Source organism: Lacerta agilis, chromosome 5 (assembly GCF_009819535.1).
Source record: "Lacerta agilis isolate rLacAgi1 chromosome 5, rLacAgi1.pri, whole genome shotgun sequence".
Taxonomy (NCBI): domain Eukaryota; kingdom Metazoa; phylum Chordata; class Lepidosauria; order Squamata; family Lacertidae; genus Lacerta; species Lacerta agilis.
The window spans coordinates 26,311,284-26,327,649 of record NC_046316.1 but is presented as its reverse complement, the minus strand read 5'-3'; the positions used below and the strand labels follow the sequence as shown (position 1 = coordinate 26,327,649).

At 41.5% G+C, this 16,366-nt stretch overlaps 1 protein-coding gene across 1 annotated transcript; it reads left to right on the top strand.

The window, feature by feature from the left end:
* The first annotated feature begins 4,211 nt into the window (after positions 1–4,211).
* Positions 4,212–15,774, top strand: TACR2 (tachykinin receptor 2). Its single transcript, XM_033149002.1, has 5 exons — positions 4,212–4,911; positions 10,275–10,469; positions 12,980–13,136; positions 14,296–14,492; positions 15,512–15,774. Exons 1-5 carry the CDS (start codon positions 4,517–4,519, stop codon positions 15,708–15,710), a joined length of 1,143 nt encoding a protein of 380 aa, XP_033004893.1. The 5' UTR covers positions 4,212–4,516; the 3' UTR covers positions 15,711–15,774.
* The last annotated feature ends 592 nt before the right edge of the window (positions 15,775–16,366 follow it).

Below are 16,366 nucleotides of genomic sequence, written 5' to 3'. Positions count from 1 at the left end.
GCCTTCTCAGCTCGTTCTCATCGAACTCCAGCGTCTACACACGTGTGTGTTTCTGACATTTGATTACATTACATCGGATGAAGCAGACGTTTAATTCACAAGCGCTGATGTCATAATAAATTTGTCTTTCACGTGCCACGCTGTTTCTGCGGTGGCAGCCTTAACACAACAAGTATCCTTCTAAATATCGTTAGATGAAGGATGCAATCGTGCCCCCACTTACTGTACTTGGGAATAAGCCTCATTTCAACTAACGAAGGCAGCCCTGTTTAGGGAAGTTTTGAATGTTTGATGTTTTACCGTGCTATTAATATTCTGTTGGGAGCTGCCCAGAGTGACTTGGGAAACCCAGCCAGATGGGCGGGATATAAATAATAATAATAATAATAATAATAATAATAATAATTATTATTATTATTATTATTATTATTATTATTATTATTTCCGAATAAGCATGTGTCGGAATGCGCTGTAAAAGCCCCGCCCTGCTCGTCTTGTTTACTTGAGAACTGGTGCGACTGTGATCAGTGGGCGTTCCTTCAAAGGTGCCACTCTTTCTTTTGACAAATGCAATGGGCAAAGGAGTCAAACTGAAACCATTCACACCAACAATGGAAAAAATGTTCCATTGTAGTACAGTGGTACCTCGGTTTAAGAACAGCCCTGTTCAGTTTACAAACTCCGCAAAACCAGAAGTAGTGTCCCAGTTTGCGAACTTTACCTCAGTCTGAGTTTGGCCAAACTGTGGGAGGCAGTGGAGGATAGGGGTGCCTGGGGTGCTCTGGTCCATGGGGTCACAAAGAGTCGGACACCACTGAACGACTGAACAAGAACAAGAATGGAAGCCGAATGGTGGAAGGGGACCAGCCGCAGAAGGCCTCATTAGGGAAAGAGCACCTCAGTTTAAGAATGGTTTCAGTTTAAGAACGGGCTTCCGGAACAGATTAGTTTGTAAACCGAGGTACCACTGTATACAGATGTCCCGGTTTTGTTCCTAGCATTGTGAATCTAACATTGGCATATTGGATGAAGATGCTTTAGGACTCACAAAGTGAGTTCAAGCACTCTCCCAATGGCAAATAGCAAGAAAAAAAAAAGTGAATTGTTTTGCTGTATTATTGAGCAAACATGAAGAGAATATGTGACTGATATTAAGCTAGCTGAGAAAAAGAGAGAAATGCCTCACTCCAAGCCCTACACAAGAAAGCTATTTTCTTAAGGAAGAATAGCTCATTGACACTACTAACAACTGCTGAATTTGTTCTTGCCCACTTGCCAACAAGCGAGCGAATGAATGAATGAAGGAATTGAGGAGAAATGATTTGCATTATAGAAGCTGTGAAATCTGTAAGTGTCTAATATTAAAACATTTCAATGGTTTTTCAGGTTTTCTTGCTTCCTGCAACAAGCATTCAATGTAATCTTACACTTTGTCTTTGATAAAGCCCTGTGTTTACTAATAAAAAAGTAAATTTTGCTCTTAGTTATATATCTCTCTTATCAAGAGTATCTTAAAACTGTTAAGATCACTAGCTAAATTATGCTGTGTTTTCCACTGTGTAAAGTCATAGTGATTTCCCTGGAAGTCTGTTGGGCTTTCTACAAGTGACCTTTCAGCATGTTTTCCTTTTGGAACAGAACAGAACCTTTCTGCTAGCGAAGTATATCCCCTTATAAGGATCTAACAGTAAAATGGAACAGATCTCTTTCATATATATACTCGGTGTAAATATTTATTCATCTTCTAGAGCATCAGGAACTCCAGTTGTGAAACTAACACAGAAAGAATGTGATTGCACATATTCAGCTTGTCAGAGAACTCTTGGAAATGCTATATGGTTATTATTATTATTTTACAAAACAATAATTTAAATAAAGTACAGTATAACATTAAATTGACTGGTCACTGGTAAAGTTGGCTCTAATGAAGTACTGTCCTTGTCCACATAGACAATGTCCAATAGTTTTAGCCTTCTTTTTTTCATGTGCTGGAATTTTAATGCAACTATGCAAGAATATGTGAGAATGCATTAAAAAGTTCAAAGATGCCTTACATGATTATTTTCCACATGAATATTCCAGGCATTAACATTTAAATATTGCATTCTTAAAATGGTTTATCCTTTAAGGACTTGTTTACACAAGTCAGTTGAGTTGATGCTCCTTTAAATCTCTTCAATTCAAAGGTGTTTTGGAAGCTATCCAAGGTTTAAAGCGCATCTTCAATAAAGCTGGGACATCTCAAATAGTCCGGTACTTTTTTCACCTTATCCGAGGGTAACGGTATATAATGTCCCTGTTAATAATTGCACATTTGGCAGACAGGATATTTTGCAGAGAGCACTAACTAAATTGCCTCTGTTCTACAGTATACAGAGTGGTCCTTTTTCTATAAGTAGCGTCTAGAGAGAGTTCAGTGTCTCTAGCAGAAAGTATTTGATGATAAGAAACATGAGAGCAGAACTTGAATCAAATCCAGCCTTGTATTTAACCATTTGCCTGGTCGCCATAGGCCACCAGGAATTCCATGCAGCTGCAGGTACACATGCCATGCAGCTGAGTGAACAGTCTATTAGAACAGACTATTCTGTACCTATGCCAGACCCCTTGGTAGAAGTTGATTGTTGTGGTTGGCTGGTGGCTTAGTAGTAGCCTACACTTCCATACCGGTTGAAGAACTTTCCTTTCCTCTGTGGCCACTGGCCAGCATAGAAACTAAGGCTACGTAACTTCTTCATGTGCTAGTAAAATGTTTGCAGGCCAGGAATTTTTATAGGTACACTTGCGCAGGTGAACTGATATATGGAAATGTACTGATATGAATAAGCAGCTGGGGAAGTTGGGGTGAAATAATGTTGACTCAAGGTTGGACCCTGGTTTTAAACAAAGTCTTGTACTACAGGTTACATTAGATGTAGTCTTCTGGCAATGGTGCACACTAGTCAGAGCTTGGATTCATAACTTTGGCTTTCAAGTAGTAGACTACATGATTTTAGATGCTGAACAAAACATTCTTGAAATAGTGCTTATATACCTGTGGCATGCTAGCTATTTCATTACCGGAGGTTTTTCCTGTGTTCCTTTTTTTAAAAAATGGGATAAGCTACTGTTCTGCAGAAATTTCTCAACAGACTTGAATAATCCAGTTTAAATATAGTGGAAATCTAACTATATTTTAAGGGTAGTCTCAGAGCAATGGGATAATCTCAGAATTTCCACTGGGGATTTAAATACACAGTAAAAGAGATGGTTCTGTGTGTGATGCAAATTACTTAAAAGTTTGGGGGGGAGGAATGGGCACATCTCAGGAAACTGTTTTAGACTATACAGGCATAGTAATAAGAATAAATAGTAGCCATAGATAAGTTAGGCATATTTTAAGACACTTTGAAGGCAACTCACTGCATCATTTTATTAGGAGAAAATAATGGATGGGATCCAAGCAACCAACTCCTGGGCATATGCAGAAAGCAGTTATGCTTACATGGGTGGGGGGGAACGGTATTTCTTTCCTGTGGCATTCCCTTGTGCTTTACAGAGCCTTCTCAGGAAGGCTGTTCTTGAGATTGGGAGCTTTTCGCAGGATGAAAATGACTACCTCTGAGCAGAATATGGTTCACAGTAGTTGAGCTCCCAGCCACTGTTCACAGTCCAGTGTGTGAGCTTCTGTGAAGCTCTCACAGCAGTCAGCAGGAGATGGATTTCACAATCCTGAATACATTTTTACTGTCTTCTGTATAGTTGCTTTGGAACTGTTCTCACAAACCCTCCTAATAATATTTATGGCACTCTGCAGGCCAAGTTCTTAGTGAAACTCTCACCAAATTAAATGTGAGTTGTGGATACGCAAAGGATAAATGTCTTGGCCCTAATAGGGTAAAATCTTTGACACTCTTCGCTTTAAATCTGAGAGGAACAGAGCTATGAAGATTACTACAAAAACGTGGGAGAAGGGGTGGAACTCCAGCGTCATGAAACTGGATTTCGTTAGCTATTGTATATTCTAGCCTCTCCACCTCTTTTCAATTCTCGTTAAGCCTGTAGATTTTTTTTTGATTTTTTTTTGCCTGTTTGGCTGCTTCCAAAATGTTTCAGTGTTACAAAGGAAGGGAGAATTAAAGTCCAACAACTTAATGCTGCAATATCTTTTATCTCTTCTTTAAAAAAAAAACAACACATTTTAATAGAGTTACCATAACCTGACACTTAAGAAGATTCTTATCACAGATCTTCTGCATATTTCTGTTGGTCGTTAACACCAGCAGATAGTTTCTTATGTCATTATTTATTCAAATGGATTTGTGGTGGATATGAGCATAGAAGAGCTGTAATCGCTTCCTGTGGAAAACCATTGTGTGGTGCATGGAAGATCTCTAAACTGAATGTGGGATGAACATAAGTCAGTGTGTCATGTTCTGAAGATCTCCAAACTGCGAGTTCACAGCAACAATGCTAGGACTGCTGTAAGAAAATAATCCCATTTCACACAGATTTCGACAGTGAGCTGAAGACAGTTATGAAGACAATTTCCTCCTCAAACATAAGCGACATTTCAGTGGGCGACATTTCCATAGACCACGTCAACCAGACCGCGTTTTCTCAGCCTGGCTGGCAAATAGCACTTTGGGCTATCACCTATTTATTCATAGTCATCGTATCGGTTGTGGGCAATGGCACTGTCATTTGGATTATCTTATCTCACCAACGGATGAGGACTGTTACCAACTATTTTATTGTTAACTTGGCTTTTTCTGACCTGCTAATGACTGCCTTGAACACAGTGTTCAATTTTATTTATGCCAGCCACAATGTCTGGTATTTCGGTGAGGGATTCTGTCGGTTTCTTAACTTTATTCCTGTTACGGCAATGTTTGTGAGCATTTATTCTATGACTGCTCTTGCTGCTGAGAGGTAAGAATTTTGAAGTTGAGCTAAATTTTGTTGTCCTATTCTTATTTGTTTTTAAAGGGTTAACTTGTAAAAGCTGGGTTGAAAAGAAGTTATACTAACCGAACTGGAAAAGCAGCTGAATTTTTACAAATCTGGGCATATTTACTTAAAAGTAGATCTCACTGAGTTCTACAGCACAATCCTATGCATGTTTACTCAAAAGTAGGTCCCATTGTGTTCACTGCGGCTTATTCCCAAGTAAGCATGCATATAATTGCACCATTACTCTCTAGTAAGTATGTTTAAGAGTGTAGTCATGCGGGAACAGTCCTATACCTGGGAACACACACACACACACACCCCACTTCTAAATCCAACCAGAATCAAGCTGTCATACTATGACTTGGAACTTGCATTTGGAACATGGGATAATGAACAAAGGGGACATTATATTCTGATCCTGAATTATTATTTTGCACTGAAAGGTGTAATATGTGGGGCAAAGCTCACAAAGTTCACTGATAAAACACATCCATTTCCTTGCTCATATGCACACCACCAGATCCCAAACAGCTCCATCTGGTTCCTTTAAGATGCCTACATCAGGGGCTAGACACTCTGAAGCTGCTGAAATCTGCACAGCTTGGTACCCAGTAGACACAGGTACCACCCCTCCGTGCTATCAAAGAGCTTATATAACAGAGTAAAAGCAGATCCCTAAGTCAAAGGTTAAATGTTGTGGTTTTCAACCATAGCAGAGTCTGGCTGAGTCTTATAATTCAGCAGGGAAGCACTCTGCAGGACACAAAAAGGCCGTCCATTCCTATTAATTTAAACTTTATGGAAATTGTTTATCATTACCAAATCAAAAAGGGGATATTACAGAAGTTTCAGCGGGCTGCTACATAGCTTCTACTATCTCGATCATTTTCTGTAAGTCCCATTCTGTTCCCCAGGGGTTTTTTTTAGTCTCCAGCAAGACTTACAAATATACTTGATGTTCTTATTTATCTGTTTTTGTTTTAGTGTTTAGTGTTACATTGAGTCCTTGTTCACACATCATTTACAGACAGTGACTCATAACCCACAATACAGGAAATATCTGAATGCCTTTTTCTACAGAGGACAATGCAAATTAGGTTCCGTTTCCTCTTGTCAAAAAAAGGACAAGTTAGCAAGATCCTGCCAGTTCAGAAACATCTTTCACTTAGAGTCAACAGGACAAAAGTCACCTCTGGGAAACACCTAGTGTACTAGTCATCAATTTATTTAATAATAAAATACAAATAATACAAAATTATGTCAGCGTAGCTACTGTGTTCAAATTAATTTAGAATTCATAAACGCCCAAGATTTAACCAGATGTAAAACACTGTATTTCCCCATTATGTTCAGTGTCTGCGTGGTTCCTATATTCCTATTAACAATAAAGTCCGGGGCTGTGAGACAATTGGTGCTGGAGGAGACTCTTGAGAGTCCCGTGGACTGCAAGAAGATCAAACCTATCCATTCTCAAAGAAATCAGCCCTGAGTACTCACTAGAAGGACAGATCCTGAAGTTGAGGCTCCAGTACTTTGGCCACCTCATGAGAAGAGAAGAATCCCTAGAAAAGACCCTGATGCTGGGAAAGATGGAGGGCACAAGGAGAAGGGGACGACAGAGGATGAGATGGTTGGACAGTGTTCTTGAAGCTACTAACATGAGTTTGGCCAAACTGCGAGAGGCAGTGAAGGATAGGCGTGCCTGGCGTGCTCTGGTCCATGGGGTCACGAAGAGTCGGACACGACTGAACGACTGAACAACAAAAACACTGTATTTCCCCATTATGTTCAGTGTCTGCGTGGTTCCTATATTCCTATTAACAATAAAGTCCAGGGCTGTGAGACAATTGTCACATAGTCAATATGGCATATAAGGAGGTCTCTGTGTGTTTTGGTGAACCCTTGGATTTTCACAAGTGGAAAGAAATGGAGGGGAGGACCAATACAAGGCTGCCAGCCTTACTTGGGAGTAGCGTAAGTCCCACTTAACTCAACTGGGGCTTACTTCGGAGTGGGTATATACTCATAGGGCTGCAAAAAACCCAAACAGGAAGAAAATAGAACTGTGCAGACATTTCCTTTCAGGAGGCAGAGGAGAGTGAGGAATAAGCAGAGATCAAATGTGGAGCAAGCCAAACTGCTCATGGGGCAAAATGCAGGCTTGTAGGGGTTCCCTTTTCACAAACCTGAATCAGCCAGGACAACCCAAATATATCCACACTTGCAGAATGCAAGCAATATGTGCTATTACGCAGATAAGCCTACTCCTCGGTGGGGTAGGCAGTAGTATTTGATCATGAAAACAGAAATAAATCAGTTTCTGGGAAAGATTAATGATGACTTTAATAGAAGTAGCTTTTTTGGTTCAAAGTTTGCTGGTAACGGATACCTTGTGTATATATTATATCTTTAGTCTGGAGCTTACCACAAATTTATTTTAGAAAACAGTCCTCCAGATCAGTTTATTTTCTCTACATCTACCACTTTGGGATTATTGGGGAAGAACTTATAAAACCAATGCCTTTTTTATTTTTATTAGTTACATAGGAAAAGTTGAACTTCCATTTTTATAGAAGCACAAGGTTTGTGCCATAACTATACTGCACCACTCTTTAGGGAGCTACGCTATGTGCAAGAAGCTGGTGTAAAGAAAGCCAGTGGAAATAAAGCTGGCATAAAGTTACACCTGATCCAAATCCCATTCAGCAGCTAGGCAGATGCTGCTGCCCTGCCTAACTCTGGCAGAGGAAAAACAAGTCTTTAAAATAGTGTTCTGTGCTGGGTTGCCAGGTCACGTAACTAGGCTGAATCTACTTAGGATCCAGCCTAAGGCCCCCCTCCCGGTCCTGCCCCCACCATGCCCCAGAATGCTCCCTTTCGGAGACACACACCAGCCTTGGCTCAGCCTTTTTGGACTGCCACCTTTTCCTGCCTGAGAGGCTGCCTCTTCTGTTTTTCTTCCCTTTACACTACTGCTAGTCATAAAAGATTTCTCAGGAAAACAGGTAGGCTGCATTTATCATCCTTGGAAAACAAGCCATCAATTTCTTACTGTTTGGATTAGGGGTGCCAGATTTTCCTGCGCCGTGTGTGACAAATGGATGAAGTTATCTTCCTCCCCACACAGCTAAGATGTGGGGAAGCTTTGCCTGCTAAACTTCTGCTTGTCATGTGGCTTTTTAAGACACAGGAGCCGTGCCAGAAAAAGTTGGCACCCCTAAAATTTATTTTATACATTCTGCAAAAGCTCTGGACAGATCTTCCAAGCAGAGGCTGTCGTACCTTGGCAGTAAGTAACTGGAAACGAATATTTTTTGTTTGGGTTTCGATTGACTCAAAGGTGCAAAAGTTAAGAATCGACAAGACAATATATAAATTCAACAGGACAAGTACTGTTGCACAAGTTGTATTAGGAACATAGAAAGCTGCATTGTACCAAATCAGATTGTTGGTCTATCTCACACACTACTGACCCAGTATAATAGTGGGACAGAAAGAAGAAAGTACATAAATGTAATGATGGTCACCAGCTTGGATGGCCCCAAAAAAGCATTAGGAAAATGGAGGCTAGCGATGGCGACTAACCACAGCAGCCATGTTCTCCCTCAGCTGTTGGAGGCAGTATGTCTCTGAATACCAATTGCCAGGAAAAGCTCTGTAGCACTCATGCCCTGCTTGCAGGCTTCCCATAGGCATCTGGTTGGCCACTGTGAGAACAAGATGCTGGATTAGATGGGTCTGGGGCCTGATCCAGTAGGACTACTCTTATTTGTACCAACTAGCAGTTGCTCTCTTCCCTTGCACTGTCTGAAGTTGTCAGGCATTGAACCTTGAACCTGGAACCTTCAACAGAGTGACTGGGGCAATCCAGTCAGATGGGTAGGGTACAAATAATTAAATTCTTATTAACATTCAAAGCAGGTGCCCTATCACTAAACTATGTTTGCTTTTTAATGAGAAACATTGAACCAATACGTGAACCGAAACACTTCAAAAGTAGCACTTCACTGAATTTTGCAATGCCATTCTCCAACCAGCGTGTTCAAAAATGGTTATATTAGGGGGAAAGTGTGCATAGAAATGCTTGTTAAGTGAAAATAACGTACAAAATGCATTATATTAGGGAGGTATATTTTAAAAATGTGGATATTGGTTAAGACTGCATGGACAAAGGTGTATATTAGGAGAAAATTGCACCAAAGTTGCTGACAAATTTGCGGGAGGCATTAAAAAAATTAAATCACAAATTGCTGTGGAAATATGAAGAGATGAATTTAAGAATGGAAAAAAATAGAAACCTGGAGAAACCAAAACTGAGACATTTGTTCATCCATAGCTATGGCACTTCCATGGAATAACTTGGCCTGAATTACTTCCTGAAATCTCAGAGTAAACAAACTACGAGGCAGGAATTAATCATTGTACAAATAACTCTTCTCAGCAGAGCCACTTACTTAGGTATACAAAACCCTAGGATCATAAATCCTATCCTTGGTGTTAGAAAAAACTACCAATTTTGGAAAAACTCAGCCCCACTGGCCATGCAACATCAATTATTGTCGAAAATGTCATTTTCTGTGTATCCTACAGTACGTGTGTGCTACGATCACAGAGCACATTTATCAAGCAGGCCACATTGGCTTCCTAGTCATGTGTCAGGCAGCAACCCGAGATGAGTGTTCACAACAGGTGTGAGATAAAATCCACAACATGCCATTTAAACTGGAAGGCGCAAGGGTTGGAGGGAGGCTGAGGGGGAAACATTTCCACTGCTCAGTGAACAAATCAGGCCTGTGGTAAAATGCAGCAGCATGACTTTTTCTTAGAAAAATAAATGATTGCCCCTCACAAAGCTCATACAAATCACTAATTAGTCTGGCCTTATTTACACCAATCTATGCATATTTGTATGCATTCTTTAACTAGAGAACTCCATTTTAAATTTGGAGGCATGCGAATATTGAAGTAGAGCTGTATATTCCCCTTGCCACAGCTTTTGATTAGAGGTCACTCCAGAAGTTTCCCAAGTTTCAGAATCAGCTTGGGAGTGAATGCTCAGAAGACATTTGTACACACAGAGCGTATCCCACAGCCCTTTGGATCTGTAGATTTCTTTTCACATAAATGTACACAGTAGAGTAGGGTGGAGGGGATAATGATTCGCCTCTTCTATGTTTGACATGTTTATTGTGAATATGGCTGTGTACACACGATACCTTCAAAGCACATAGCACAGTCTTCCCCTCAAAGAATTCTGGGTGCTGCTGTTTGCAAATGGTTGCTAGGAATTGCAATTTTGTGCAGGCTGAACTGCGGCCTAATTCTCTCTCTCTCCCTTTCAGGTATATGGCTATAATTTACCCTTTCAGGCAAAAGCTCTCTGCTGGGTGCACCAAAGTGGTCATAGGAATAATCTGGTTGGTGGCTTTTGGACTTGCTTTCCCACAGTTCTTTTATGCACAAATTCGTGTTGACTACGGAATGACCAAATGTGTTGTTGCCTGGCCAGATGACGTTCATCGTAAACATCTCATCACGTAAGAACATCCCAAATCCTGAACTCCAAAATACATGTTGGCAGCTGAGATCGCTTGATTTAAGGGGGAAAGAGAACACGCGAATGCTGTGTCGCTGAAAATCTTGCCTTAACCATCTGTTTTCAGCCAGAATCTGTGTTACTACTACTGTATATCCTCTTTACACTTTATGGAGGAGAGTGGAGGCAAACAGGTGACCATGTTAATATTCATGCAGAAATCAAGGATACTGGCAATTTAGGGTGTTTGATCCACAGATTTCAATGAAGTTGCAGTTTTCTAAAGTGAAAGAAGTCTGTTGTCTTCTATTCAGCTGAGACATTCTGTGATGGGGGATTGAGGGTTGAATCCAGGAACTCTAGACCAAGGTGATCAAATTTAATTAAAACAGGGCTTCATACATCATTTAAAAATGCTCCAGACTTACCCATGTTAACTGAATGGCAGGACCATTCCAATACTTTTAAATCCTTGGGGGAAATGGGATACCAGTATTCCTTCCATACTAGTAATTTAGTCTGGGATCCCATCTATCGGTTAACATGCCTTTGCTGGACAATCCTGGCAATGTCATAGCACTGGAGTGCTAAGGGATGGCTGTGTTACCCCTCTCACCTTTTCTTTAAAAGTCAATTGCAACATTAGCTTCCATGCATTGTCTAGCAAAATATTCCTGAGGCTTTTCAGAGCTACTGTATCTTTACCTAAAAGCTTCCTCTTTGCAGCTGCCAACTTTAATTGCTTCTTGTTGAGCCTATAATTGTCCTTTAATTAGTCCTTCCTGCTCTACACTTTCATTACTAGATTTCTTTTTTCTTTTAACTGAAAAATAGCATAGTGTCACAAATATGGGGCAATTCATCCCCAATGAAACACCGTCCTGAACAGAAAACGCTTAGAGGAAGGGATCACAGGGCGCAAGCTTCTAATTAAAGTTGCAGGGTGGGTTTCCTTTGTCCCAGCACAAAAAGCGAAGCACTTACCTCAGCAGCAGCACCCTCCCCATTGCAAGAAATTGATGAGAAAGGCACAGATATGTAATCTTCTGGCCCAATCAAGATTCACACAGAAACAAGGATCAGCAAGGAGTGTCTGCTTGAACAACAATCGCCATGCTTCCTGTTTGAGAAATATCAAATCAAAATCTGGCACTGAATGGGATGCCCTCACTGTGATATGAAGCAGTACTTCTATAGAGTAACAGTACCATGAAATCTCTAAGAGAAATTTTGACTGTTGATTATTGGTAGTGAAAAAAATGTCAAAACATGGCAAGGTGGTGGATGCAAAAAGAAGGGGGAAGCGGTGTGACCTCAAAAAACAGGCCTTGGCTCCAGTAGATAAAAGGGGTGAGGGGAAAATGGAGAGATATCTTGAGACCTTGCAGTGATTAGTCTTGCAGTGACTAGCCTTGCTATTTGTGGCAAAGGGGATTTCCTCCATGTGTTCTTATCTCTTCCTCTGCCTGGCTCACCTCTTCCCCCTTTTAGTCCGGGGAAAAGCAAACTCAAGGCTAAAACACAGAGTCCTTTGTTCTATTTAAGAGGTTCTGGAATTCAAGAGGCCAAACATTTATGGAGCTTTGGGTACAATTCTCATCTCCCTCCAAGGATGAGGCACGATTATTTAAGCATTGCGTTAACATCACTCCTTGAACGTTTATCATCAACCATCTTCTACAAATAGTTGCCTTCTGACAAGCTGTCTTCATGCCACTGTTTTACTGCAGCCACTGTTACACCACCCAAAAAAGGTGGGGGGGGGCACACAAATTTTACACAAATTCACACTGTATACATGATATGCTAATTTATACGTATGGTTGCAAATTTAGAAATAATCACTATAATTCAAATATAAATTAACTATATCTTGTCATAGTGGAGAAGACTGTGACCTGGTGATCTGTAGGTTTGCTTAGTCTGTTGTCCCCATGTTAACTGTTGGTGGGCAACTTCAAGGCTCTTACTCTCCCTTCATAAGTATCTGGTCAGGCCTTCTGACAGAGGACACTTTCAGAACAGTGGAAATTATAGAACCTTAGAGTTAGAAGGGACCTCTGCAAGTCCTCTGCAAAGCAGGGCAGATGGTCACCCTAAACAGCAGTTTAGAATTTTGAGAGCATCACTTTTGAAAGACCATTAATGGTACATTGTGTTTTGATAGCTTCCCCTCACTGGCCTTGCTTCACATCCTCCTTGAGTGTTTTTGCCTGATTGGAACATGCCACTGAACTCTAAGAATGACTTGTTGCTTGCCTGGATGGAGAATAGGATTTGTGTGTGTGTGTGTGTGTGTGTGTGTGTGTGTGTGAAAACTAGCTCAGTGTACAAAGATACCATTTACATTCACTTTTGCCTCTTGCCCTGCAAACCACTGGCCCCCGGAAAGTTTTGGAAACTCAGGCAGAAAAGCATTCCTTGAGCTTCCAAATACACAGAGGTTCTTTTTGGACTGAAGGAAGGGAAACAAGCTCTATCCACGCTCAGCTCTTTTTCTCTCTTTTTCAGGTACCACATTACAGTCATTATTTTGGTGTACCTGCTGCCTCTCCTAGTGATGTTTGTCACATACAGTGCAATCGGAAAGGCTCTGTGGAATAATGCTGTTCCTGGAGATCACACTAATGTGCTCAGCTACCAGCATATGATTACGGCCAAAAAAAAGGTTAGTCGTTGTGAGCCAGTAACTGCTGCTTATAGCACAATGGTAACATGAACCCCGGGGCAAATCTCACTGCTGCATAGTTTCGTTTCCAGCAAGAACGACAGACCAGACACACCTCCGGCTAAGACTCAGATTGTGTATACAGTATTTCTTTAAAAAACAACAGGTTAGGTACAGATCATGACAAATCGCTGTTCCCAAACCAATGGTAGGAGCGCATTAGGTGCAGAGTTTGTGGGAATGCGTACAGTCTTGATTTTGCAAATTACCACATAAGTTTCAGCAAATGCCCTCTGCTGTCCTGGATAGGTACTACAGCACGATGCCTCTAACCAACATTATAAAAGGTAAAGGTAAAGGACCCCTGAACAGTAAAGTCCAGTCAAAGGTGACTATGGGCTGCGGTGCTCATCTCGCTTCAGGTCGAGGAAGCCGATGTTTGTCCACAGACAGCTTTCCGTGTCATGTGGCCAGCATGACTAAACCGCTTCTGGTGCAACGGAACACCATGACGGAAGCCAGAGCACACAGAAACGCTGTTTACCTTCCCACCACAGCAGTACCTATTTATCTACTTGCACTGGTGTGCTTTTGAACTGCTAGGTTGGCAGAAGCTGGGACAGAGCAACGGAAGCTCACCGCCATCACACGGACTCAAACCGCTGACCTTCTGATCGGCAAGCCCAAGAGGCTCAGTGGTTTAGACCAATGCCACCTTTGTCCCGGTAACCAACATTATATACATTGGCAGCAAACAAGTAGGACAATATATTGCTAGCTAAGGGGGCTCAACTTGAAGAGTCACCACCCATCACTCCCCAGTCCTAAAAAGTGCATGTTTCTGGGATTTGCGGCAACATTATCACAGCAGCATTCTGCACAGCCACAGTTGCCTTTATAATGAAGTTACTACTATATATTGCAGGGATGAGGAAACTGACATTAATACAACTATGCATTTAACATATTGTCTGGTTTGGTTCATAAGAAACTCCAGGCACAAATTGCTGCACAGACACGCATCACAGACTTGCTGAGTACCCACCCTAGGCCTGTATTTCACGAGAAATGGGTGGAAGTCTCTATTTGACAGCACAGGCACGAATCTAGGACCAGAAGAATGACAAAGCATTCAAATATTTCTCTTTCCTTTTTCTAGTTTGTCAGGACAATGGTTGCAGTTGTGATCACATTTGCCATCTGCTGGTTCCCTTATCATCTCTACTTCGTCTTGGGGAACATCCGGAAAGACATTTACAGGCAAAAGTACATTCAACAAGTATACCTGGCGGTATTTTTGCTTGCCATGAGCTCTGCGATGTATAGCCCAATTATTTATTGCTGCCTCAATCAAAAGTGAGTAGTGCATGCGTTAAGTGGGTGCAAGCACCCTGGGAATATCTAAAGTGTAGGATAAAAATGCTCGTATATAAATGTAGGAACCTAGGAAGCTGTCTTATACCAGTTCAGATCATTGGCCCATTTTGCTCAGTGTGGCCTACGCCCAGGGCTTATCCATATATCATATTTAGCTTGACCTCTAACATTTGCAATGCAATCATTTACATTCCCGCTCTGAAGCAAATACCACTGAGTTCAATGGTGCTTACTCTCAGGCACAGTATTAACAAATTCCACAAAAAAACAGCGGTTTTCTCTGGAGGTGCATCATGTCCCTTTGACAGCTTTTGTTGCATTTATTCCATCAGGGAAACAGTCCATTTTTCTTTGGAATGAGAGAAAAATTCCTTTGGGGGTTCAATACGGAGGCTCACACAAAATTCCTCAAAAGCGTCTGTGAGAGCACACACCCTATATAAAGAAATATACATCACCTTGACCATTCATTCTCTAGCCAACCACCTTCTGCCACCTCAGCACTTTCTCTCATCCAACCATAGTCCTTGAAAACACTTACTCAACCCAAGTTTTTTTTTGCTGTACATGAGGAGACTTCCTTATGCCTTTGTCAAGCAATCGGCGAGACTGCACTCTTGGGGGCGAGACTGCACTCTTGCATACGTGATCCAAGATCCTCATGGATTATGGGTTTTGCAGAATTTCTACCTTCTCAGTCTGTACAAGGGATGGGGTGCTTTTTCTGACTACATTCTGGGGGTCATATGCTAGTGGTTGCTGGGGCCAGAGGTAAAAGTTGGCAGAACAGCCAATGTGACTTATGCTTTGGTATAGGCCACACACAAGTCAGGTTTTTCTATACAGATTTCTCTCTGCACCCTGTCAGGCAAGAAGTGTGATCACCCTACAAGGACACAGTCCACCCAGACAAAACACTTGAGGAATCCCTGAAGTCTGAGGTTCCCCATCCCTTATCTATACCATGTAACACCTGGCTTGTTTGCACCCATTTACAGGTTCCGCTCTGGTTTCAAGATAGCTTTCCAGTGCTGCCCTTGCATCAAAGCAACGGAAAGAGACAGACTTAACCTTACTCCCCGATTGCCTTTAAAGAAGACCTGGAGAGATCAAGCATCCAACAACCAGACAAGCACAGGAACACAGACAACCAATACGGACAATGTACCATTAAGTACTATGTATTTGGTCGTTTGACTGTTATGCCAATAGCTTGATTAATGGCTTCTTGTCGTGTTTCTTCACTGCAGATTAAAAATATTACCACAGAGGTTTGCAATAGATTTGGGAGTATTCTTTGCAGTGCTTCATGCCAGCAACACAACCGATCAATTCCTCCATCAATGTTATTTCTTGAATGTCTTAGTGTCTGAAAATAATCTCAATGCCATACACTCATAGTATTATAGAAAGCCACAGAGCTGAGCCAAGACATTTTACTGCCTGAGGCAAAGGACAAGGTAGCTCACCTCCCTATTCCATGTACAGAAGCCAACTGGACTAGCTGCTGAATCTTATTTCAATGCTGGCAATGGGACAGCATCCATCATGGCACCTGATGGCAACAGACTAGTTTAGGGGGTCCAGGATGGACTGTGGAGCACACAGAGCAGACTGCGTATTTCAGAACAAACAGAAAAAAGGCATGTTTTTTCCAACTGTACATGCTGACTGGAGAATGTGCATCTTGCCCAGAGAATGTACAAAATTCAGCCAAAATATGCACAATTCCCCAAGGCCTGTTGCACAATTCTCTCTTCATGGGAGGGTTATGTGCACGGTCTCCAGCAGGTCTGGTGAACAACGGCCAGTTGTTATGCACATTTAACTGATTGACTTACATTCCTCATGGC